Genomic DNA, 9,846 nt, shown 5'->3' with positions numbered 1-9,846 from the left:
AATGTTGGCGGGAAGGGATCCCACAACGGCCAGATTTGAAGGGGGACAAGAAGTACACCATATCCTGACTAAAGTGGTTTTCGCCTGCAAAAGCCTCTGGTCGTGACGCTGCGGTGGGCTCGGCGATGACCTCCGTCCTGGCGGCCTTGGTTTTGTTGCACCAGAATGGAAACCTTTGGCTGATTCCCTGGGACTCCGCGCCTGCTGCTTGCCTCCTTTGCACCAGAGGGGAAACTGGTACTCTGCGCCCGCTGGCGCCCGCCTGGCCTTGATCGTCATGGCTCACGTCAGCTAAGCCTCGTGAGGTACACCTTGCATAGAAGTCTCCGCTCCTCGGGAGCCAGCCTGAGGAGGCCGATCCCCTTGGAGGTCTTGGCGTCGTCCGCCTCGCGAGGCTTGGCCCCTCGCGAGGGTCTTGAGTTGTTGATGCTGAAGCTGGGCCGTACTAGGCCGTCGATGGAGCCACACAGTGGGCTGCAGGCAGGCAAGTCTGGGTAGCCCCATATCCAGAACGCCGACAATCATTAAACCCCCGTGTCCTAGGAGTGGAGATTTTCCCTCTGCACAGAATGGGTTGCCGGGGTCTCAACCCCTGGATCCCTAGAGTAGTGTGTATGTTGGCGCTCGGGTTAGTCCGGGTACCGGGCCCTTTACCGTGGGTCCCTGGAGTCCTTTCGGGGCAATGATCACTTTGGCCAAGAAGGGTATAAATACCCATCCCCTTCTTCTTCTTCCTTCTCAATCATCATGGACGACGACGAGCTCGACATTAGACCCGCACCTATTGTGCAGCGTCATGGGTGTGTTTTTCCGGGTTTACTTTAGGGAGTCGTCTTGTTTGGTTTGAACCAGCGAGGCGGCGACGTTGTCCCAGTTTTGGAATAGTGTTCTCCCAGTCCTGTCCCGTTTCGTTGGCGTGTTTATCGCTAGCGGAGGGCGTGTAGACTCGTGCCCAGTCCTGTCCCGTTTTGTTGGCGTGTTTATCGCTAGCGGAGGGCGTGTAGACTCGTGTCTCCGACAGGTCTTCCGTAATCCGACCGGTTTTAGCTTTTTGGTGGATCTGGCTGGATTCAGCCATCTTTCATGGTCTTCGGAGTTTCTACAATCTATTATTGACGTTTTGCCTCCAGGACGACGATTTGCTTCGCAGATTGTGACCCCAACATCTTTTAGTCTATATTGACGATTTTCCAACCGCTGCTTCTACATGCTCCTGGGTTTTAAGAAGTTTGCTCTGTCAAGGCAGAGACGGGTCCATGGACGGCATCAAGCTACGGCGTACCATCGGGGGATGTAGGAGGAAGAAGACTTCGGCACATTGAATGATCTTCTTCGGCACATTGAATGTAATTTTATTTTTCTATCAACCGCAAAAAAAACATTTTTCTGTGTGGTTTCGTTTGTAAGGGCATGTGATATTTAATATATAGCCTTGGGCCGTTTTGCAAAATAAATAAATAAAAAGCTTGGTCAATATTACATGCATAGAGCCCTAATCGCAGATGCTTGATTAACAATGTTACAACGGCGAGAAAGATACAGAGATTCAACATTTTGCGGTGCTGAAAGCCACCGTGGAAAACGTATGACAAGGGGAGGGGGATAGGGGCTTCATCTCTTCTGTGTTCGTAGCAGGACTGTCCCTGCCTTCACTCGATCCCGACGAAGGGGCTCCGGGCATGGGGACCCTCTCTACGATCTGCTTTCGCAGTACACCATGCAGCCTGCCGTATAGCATCTGCTTCACATCATCAAACGCCCTGTCTAGTTTGTCCATCTGCACATGACATTTTCAAATTCAGAACGATATTTTAACATATAATTTCAGAAAAAGCAACGGTCCGTCGTATCAGTGAACCTTGCCTGCTCTGTTGCATTCACGTTGTACATGAAGAGTCCGTAGTATAGATCGAAACTGTCACTCAATGTGTTCTCCGTCTGCAACGAGATGCCGGTGAAAATGCCACAAATATGATCAGTTAACAACAGGCTCTCAAAGAACCAAAAAGGTATGTATCATTTTTCTTGTATTTGAGTCCGCACTGCTTACAAGCTGCATGAGGGTCTCGTAACCCTTGGTGTTGATTGGTGTGGACTGGAGGTTTAGCTGCGCCAAAACCCTGCATCACTCGCACAACAATGAACAGTTGACACTGTCTCTACCAAACATAATCGGCTGGTAAGACTGTCTCAGGTAGATAATCTGTTGCCCACCTCCCAATGGTATGCGTGATGAACTGGCTTCCCGCAGCATGGCGGTCATGCTCTGCGCATGTCATCTCCACCATCCGACACCCCTACAAGCAACAGTTAGGAACTTAGGATTGCATGCTGCATAGCGAAGAAGAGATCAAAATCCCGACCTCCCGCTCAAAGATGCTCAAGAACTGGTCGCACTTGGCCTTCTGGTCTCCTTCATCCGAAAGGCGAACCTTGTCGTAGACGAAGGGGAGCTTGCTCCAGCCGTGCTTCCCGCTCTCCGGCCCGAACATGGGGTGTGTGCAAACGATGCCGAACTCCGGCGGTAGGATCTGACAGTGTGGCACCAAACAATCATGGAGTTATGCTACGGAAATGTTAAAAATCTGACGGCAGATTTTAATCATGGCAAGTCTGACGTCCGGGATGACAAATTATGTTATCGCGAGCATGGCAATTTCCAGGAAACCTGACATCATGTTAATTTGTAGCGAAATCCTTCAAGTAATTCAGCTGCACTGGTAGTTCGTACAGTCGTCATGAGCACCGGGCAAGGGACGGTTCAGCGACTCAATGCTGGTCCCTTATGTTTGGTAGGACTCCAGAATTGCATTAACTCAACGTCACTACTAAAAATGCGGCACAAAAAACGTAAAACGGTGCTCCTTTGAGAAGAAACGGCATTGGTACTAGTGTGATCATCAATGGTAAGTACGGCTTGGGTTGAAGATTTGTAGGTGTACTACCTCGAGAAGGAGGTTGCGGGGGAACTGCTTGACGGAGAGCACGTCGGCGACGATGGTGTCGGGGCGGAGCTTGGCGAGGGGAATGGCGCGGACGACGGACTCCGTGGAGAGGATGGAGCTGCAAACCAGCAGCACGTCCGGCTGCTCCTCGCACAGCGCCTCCAAGCTTCTGTTGTTGTCAGCATTTCACAGCATGATCATCCCCTTGCAGTTGCATCCCGACCGATGAATCGAATAAAGATAGGTTCATGGATTGGCATGGTTGGTCACCTGAAGAAGCGAATCCCGTGGGCGGAGCAGTAGTCGGAGTAGTCGGATCTGGAGGTGGCCAGCACGGCGTGGCCCTGCCGCTGGATGCCCCTGGCGATGAACTGGCCGAAGTTGCCGAACCCGATGATCCCCACGCGCAGCGCCGCGGGATCTTGCGCCTCCGTCGAGGATACCGACGGCGACGGCGACGACGACGGCTCCTCGTAGGCGCCGCGGCAGGGGGAGGCGAGCTGCTGCTCCTGCTCTCGTTGCTCCTGCTCGGTGGAGGTCGTGGCGTCTTCCGGGGGTTTGGGGGTCGCGGCGGCCGGTCTGATCGGCCGAAGGACAGCGAGGGCGCAAAAGTCGGGGCTGAAGGGGCGCAGCAAGCTCGGCGGCGGCGTGGGCGAGGCGGCGGCGGGGGAGCCGTGGCAGGCGAAGTGGCGAAGGGAGGAAGCCATGATCGACCGGCTGTTTACGAAGTGACCGTGACGTGTATCCGTTCTTTAAGGTTAGGTGATCTGACGAATTATGTCTGGAGTGGAGATCGGTCGGAGCTGGGTGTGGTGGGTGGATGGAATTCAGCGCGGAGGCCGGAGGGTGGTGGGGGTGGTGGTGGTGCGGCCGTGGGAGTCGGCCGTGGAGGTGATTCTCGCGCCCTCGCCAATCGTGTAGTACGTGTCGACTCTGTTGCAGAGAGGCAGCTGGTGACTCAAAGTCCAAGGGGAGGCAACTCTGGTCGACGACGGATGGATCGGGAAAGTTGCGTACTTCCGGAAAGAAAGATCGCTCGGTCAGAAGCAAATCACGAGGGCATATGGTGTGGATTTGTTGAGGGAAAATGGCGATATCCGCGAGATCCGATGCGCGTAGCAGTAGAGCACGTGGAGGCGTTAAAGAATTTCTATAAAACCAGATCCATCGAGGCTGGTCTCACCTGCTTTATATGAGACCTGGTCTCATATATTTTTTTTTCCATGGGACAGCGGCATAATCTCGATAGTCAGCAGTAAAAGCATGGTTAATAGTACAACCAGCTACTGGCTATATGATCTTGTCATGTCATCTATAGCCAACCTTATAGCCGACAAGTATAATAGTGGCATATAAATATGTACTATTTTGTTGATACTTGGCCCACCTCTCTCTCACAAAGTGTCTAGAATCGTGTGCTACAGCCGGTTGTTAATTAGTAGACCGTTTTTCTTCTCTCTCCTTCAACTCATCAAAAATATAATATTTAAAGCCTTACAGCCCTCCTACGTCATTCTATTATACTTGCTCTAAACCTGATCAATCCCCGGGACGGTCGGGTTTGGCCGCGCTCGGCAAAGCCCGAAGCAAAAAACCCCAAGCCTGAGCTCGGCCCTGCCCGGAGCACATGAACAGTGGCATTTTTTAGTTATTATTATTTATTATATATATATAGTCATTTGGGGCCTTTTTGGGCTTTTGGGCCGGGCTCCGGGCGGAAAAGTTGAGCGTGAGCGTGTCCCAGATGCCGGGCCTCTGGGTCGGGGTGTCCATGCACAGGTCTAGCCAGCAGTAACAGCGCCAAGGACCTGGCCCAGAGCACGTGCGTTGTGGCAGCTGATGCGGAGGTAGAGGTTTTCTGTCCACCAAATCCTTGAAACCTGCCATCTCCGAAACACTCGAAACAGGTTTTCGCTTCATTCTACACATAAAACATCAACCACAGTTCATGCATCATGCAAACGCAGGTGTCTTATTTGGAGAGTGGGGGACGGGTCTCTCGTTAGGACCTAGCACGACCCATGGGTTTCAATATCATTAGATTTTTCAACCTATAACGCTGAAGCAGAATTGTTGTTATAACTAGGTTGCGGATTTCCTCGATGAACATGGGTTTTGGAATATGCGACGATTGAATGATTACTTTTGGCTGATGGATGTGCGTACTTCCCCACGTAACTGAGAAGACTTTTTGCTTGGTTCCGGGCGTTATGGTTAGCCGCTCCATGAGAGGTCTCTCTTGCTCGACACTTGTAAGGACTAGTTATTGAATGTCTTGGCGGGGTGCCCAGAAAATGTGTGAGACATGGTTATCATGCTTATTTAGAGGGTGCTTGGATACGTTTTAGTCCCATGACTAAAAGTAGTGGGACTAAAAGTTGTTAGCCTCATCCATGCTTGGATACAAATACTAAATAGACTAAAATGAGTTAATGAGCATTTATTATCCTCCAAACCCTCCAATCCCGAACTCGCATGTGTTAAAGGAGAGGAGTTAAATGAGGAGAGAGAGGACTAATCCACATTTTAGTAGGGTTCCCCTTACTAAAAATTTTTAGTCTCAAGACTAGTTCTAGCCTCTCTTTAGTCAGGGGTGATTGAAACTTTAGCCTCTAAAAGAGACTAGTTTTAGTCAGACTAAAAATAGTCCCTTGGATCGAAGCATGGCCTTAGCATATCTGGCAGCTTCGCACGGATATGGTACATGGAAAGGAGATACCCCCTATTCAAGTAGCAGTCGATTTCCAGGATAGTTACGTGAAATCACTTATACAATCACGATTTTATAGCACAGATGAGATGATCAAGGGAAATATGCCACTATTCGAGTATGTAACTAGACAGGAGGCCAAAATTGAAAGAGCATGGTCTCCTCATGTTTAGTTTTGATAATTAATGACAATCCCTTTGAACTCATGGTTGCTTTGACTTGTACTTGAAGCGTTTTTGTCCATAGGCACTGTTCGAAGACCATGTGTTGGTTTCAAGGTTAAAAGGAGATTATGTGTTGACCAAGGTTCAAAGAGTTATCCAAAGATTGGTCTTGTGAGGTCTTGAGTCTATTGCAAGCATGTCTTGAAAAGGAACATTGTGCAAACATTCATGTCTTAACTTCAAGACATCATCTTAATGGAGAGAAAGTACAAAGAGTGAATTCAAGTTGACCAACACACAAAGCGTAGAAGATGTACCAAATGGAATCAAGTGATCTCATGGTATGGTAAGCATTGTTCATTACGTTCGTGTACTAACCGATGATCTCTGTGAGGTTAGGTATGTCTTCATGGGCTTGCATCAAAAGGAAGATCTCATATAACCTATGGAGGATGACACCAAGTGGTGATCATCATCAAGGTTGAGTTGAAGTTCAAGTGGAATATCATGAAGATATCACATGGTTGAAGCTTGCCATCCATTCTGGTGATAATGAACAAGTGAATATGTGCCTAACATAGGCTCTCCCATAGTGGAGTATGGGGGAGAAATTTACTAGTCTTCATCATGCCAACTCATTCAAGAAAGGAGGTCAAGATCGTCATCGCCTAGCTCAAGTGGACTGTGCCCAAAGCAAAGGTATAACCTTGATTTGTCTTCTATCTTACCGGTCTCATGGTATTAGTTGGGGGATCGGATCATAGGATTGACAGACGTACTATCAAGGGGCTCTCTCAAGTGAGTAGCTTCATCGTATCATTCATAGAGAGCTCAGACCTTTGGATATTTGGCATCATCTTTCTTGGTTCTTGTCTGGCTTTCCTCTATGTGAGTTCTAGAGCTTGTGGTTATCTTCATGACAAGCCCAAGTTCATGGGATACGGATTTCATATGCATCTTCTATTATGTTTTCGATATTGGAGTTTTTTGTCGGTTCTTCACTTGTGTAGGTTTTGCACTTCTATATATTTGGTATATATATCCCTTATTAATTATGAATATTTCCAATCATGATTTGACAGCTCTTGTCCTTAGCTTGCTATCAAGTTCGAGTTTGTTAAAATCTAAGTTCGTTTGCACAAGTTGTGGTAGTTTCGGTCTTACCTGTTTACCTGGGTCGGTTGTACCGCTCCTTTACGGAGTGAACACAACTATGAACGGCCAGGCAGTTGTACCGCATACATTGGCGATTATATCGCTCCCTCATTGAGCGGTACTACCAGATCAAGTACCAATCCAACTACCACCCGATGGGTGATTCCCTTGGGTTTGGTAGTGGTGCTCAGGCAGCGGCCTTGCGGTTGTTCCGGTTGTTTCATAATAACAAGTACAATTGGGCAACCAAGCGGTTCTACCACTTTGTACGCCATGGCCACACTTGTAGATAGGGGTGGTTATACCAGCACTTGTACCGCCCCAACTACAGCTCGAGGGTGATTCCTCTCGGTTTTGGGTGCGATGCTAAGTGGTGGTTGTGTTGTTTCAATAACCGGTACAACCGTACGTCACAAGGGTTATACCGCTTGGGCCGCAGCAGCCACATTTTATTGCCTGGACTGGTTGTACCTCTCATCCAAGCAGTTATATCGCCCCCAGTGTTTTTCTGCATCACAACGATTAGATTTGAGGGTTCCTCTTTAATGGGGCCTTCTTTCCCAATGGACACAATGGATCTGAGCAATTTCCCCATACCATTTTGACCTCTTGAAGCTTGCTTTCTTTCTATTACTCCCATGATTCTTGCATCTATTTGAGGGAAAATTGAGAGAAGATCTAGATCTACAATTCCACCAATCCATCTCTCCTCTAAGTGAGGGGAACCTTTTGGATTTAGATCTTGGAGTTCTTTAGTGTTCTCCTCCTTTGTTCTTCCTCTCATATCCTCGATAGCATTAGTTGGTGTGATGGAACTTGGAGAGAAGGACTTGGGAACTCCGTATGTTCTTGCCATTGCATTAGTTGCATTGGTTTGGGTTCTTCATGGTGATTCGTTGATACGTCTCCAACGTATCTATAATTATAAGTGCATATGATCCAAGAAGAGAAAGTATGTTAGCTTATGCCTCTCCCTCATATGAAATTGCAATAATGATTACCGATCTTGTTAAAAATTGCCTAGGATAATTCCGCAAACCGATCCATCATTATTCAACACTCGTTATTTATAATATATAGTAATATATTCTACCTTTATGATTGTTGGGGAACGCGATATTTCAAAATTTTACATACGATCACGCAAGATCTATCTAGGAGATGCATAGCAACGAGATGGGAGAGTGTGTCCACGTACCCTCGTAGACCGAAAGCGGAAGCGTTTAGTAACGCGGTTGATGTAGTCGAACGTCTTCGCGATCCAACCGATCCAAGTACCGAACATATGGCACCTCCGCGATCAGCACACGTTCATCTTGATGACGTCCCTCGAACTCTTGATCCAGTTGAGGCCGATGGAGAGTTTCGTCAGCACGACGGCATGGCGACGGTGATGATGAAGTTACCGACGCAAGGCTTCGCCTGAGCACTACGATGATATGACCGAGGTGTGTAACTATCTAGGGTGCCCCCCTGCCCCCGTGTATAAAGGAGGGGAGGGGAGGCCGGCCGGCCCTCCTAGGGCGCGCCAGGAGAGGGGAATCCTACTTGGACTCCAAGTCCTAGTAGGTTTCCACTTAAGGAAGAGGGGGGAAGAAGGAAGGAAGAGGGGGGAGGGAAGGAAAGGGGGCGCCGCCCCCTTCCCCCAGTCCAATTAGGACCCAAGGGGGAGGCGTGTGGCCAGCCCCTCCTGGCACTTCCTCTCTTCCCACTAAGGCCCATCGAGGCCCATTAGTTCCCCCAGGGGGTTCCGATAACCCTCCAGCACTCTGATAATTATTCGGTACCTCTCGGAACTCATCCGGTGTCCGAGTAACATCGTCCAATATATCAATCTTTATGTCTCGGCCATTTCAAGACTCCTCGTCATGTCCGTGACCTCATCCGGGACTCCGAACAAACTTCGGTCATCAAATCACATAACTCATAATACAAATCATCATCGAACGTTAAGCGTGCGGACCCTACAGGTTCGAGAACAATGTAGACATGACCGAGACACATCTCCGGTCAATAACCAATAGCGGAACCTGGATGCTCATATTGACTCCTACATATTCTACGAAGATCTTTATCGGTCAAACCACATAACAACATATATTGTTCCCTTTGTCATCGGTATGTTATTTTCCCGAGATTCGATCGTCGGTATCATCGTACCTAGTTCAATCTCGTTACCGGCAAGTCTCTTTACTCGTTCCGTAATGCATCATTCCGTGGCTAACTCATTAGTTACATTGCTTGCAAGGCTCATAGTGATGTGCATTACCGAGAGGGACCAGAGATACCTCTCCGATACATGGAGTGACAAATCATAATCTTGATCTATGCCAACCCAACAAACACCTTTGGAAACACCTGTAGAGCATCTTTATAATCACCCAGTTACGTTGTGACATTTGATAGCACACAAGGTGTTCCTCCGGTATTTGGGAGTTGCATAATCTCATAGTCAAAGGAATATGTATAAGTCATGCAGAAAGCAATAGCAATAAAACTGAACGATCAACATGCTAAGCTAACAGATGGGTCTTGTCCATCACATCATTCTCCTAATGATGTGATCTCATTCATCAAATGACAACACATGTCTATGGTTTAGGAAACTTAACCATCTTTGATTAATGAGCTAGTCAAGTAGAGGCATACTAGGGACATTCTGTTTTGTCTATGTATTCACACATGTACTAAGTTTCCGGTTAATACAATTCTAGCATGAATAATAAACATTTATCATGATATAAGGAAATATAAATAACAACCTTATTATTGCCTCTAGGGCATATTTCCTTCAGTCTCCCACTTGCACTAGAGTCAATAATCTAGTTCACATCGTCATGTGATTTAACACCAATAGTTCACATCTTTATGT

At 47.9% G+C, this 9,846-nt stretch overlaps 1 protein-coding gene across 2 annotated transcripts; it reads right to left on the bottom strand.

Annotated features, from left to right (window-relative positions):
* Window positions 1-1,458: 1,458 nt before the first annotated feature.
* On the bottom strand, window positions 1,459-3,955 carry LOC123161907 (arogenate dehydrogenase 2, chloroplastic). Of its 2 annotated transcripts, none has more exons than XM_044579720.1 (7): window positions 3,216-3,955; window positions 2,946-3,114; window positions 2,433-2,531; window positions 2,215-2,297; window positions 2,051-2,120; window positions 1,864-1,938; window positions 1,459-1,777 (listed from the first exon to the last, which is right to left on the bottom strand). In XM_044579720.1, the coding sequence occupies exons 1-7, from the start codon at window positions 3,650-3,652 to the stop codon at window positions 1,547-1,549; spliced, it is 1,164 nt and encodes a 387-aa protein (XP_044435655.1). In that variant the 5' UTR covers window positions 3,653-3,955; the 3' UTR covers window positions 1,459-1,546. The 2 variants fall into 2 exon arrangements, with proteins under 2 accessions (XP_044435655.1, XP_044435654.1); XM_044579719.1 differs by having other exon boundaries at window positions 2,364-2,531; window positions 3,216-3,952.
* Window positions 3,956-9,846: the final 5,891 nt, after the last annotated feature.

This window comes from Triticum aestivum, chromosome 7B (genome assembly GCF_018294505.1).
Source record: "Triticum aestivum cultivar Chinese Spring chromosome 7B, IWGSC CS RefSeq v2.1, whole genome shotgun sequence".
NCBI lineage: Eukaryota > Viridiplantae > Streptophyta > Magnoliopsida > Poales > Poaceae > Triticum > Triticum aestivum.
The sequence above is the reverse complement of the archived record's forward strand: the minus strand, read 5'-3'. Positions and strand labels throughout refer to the sequence as shown.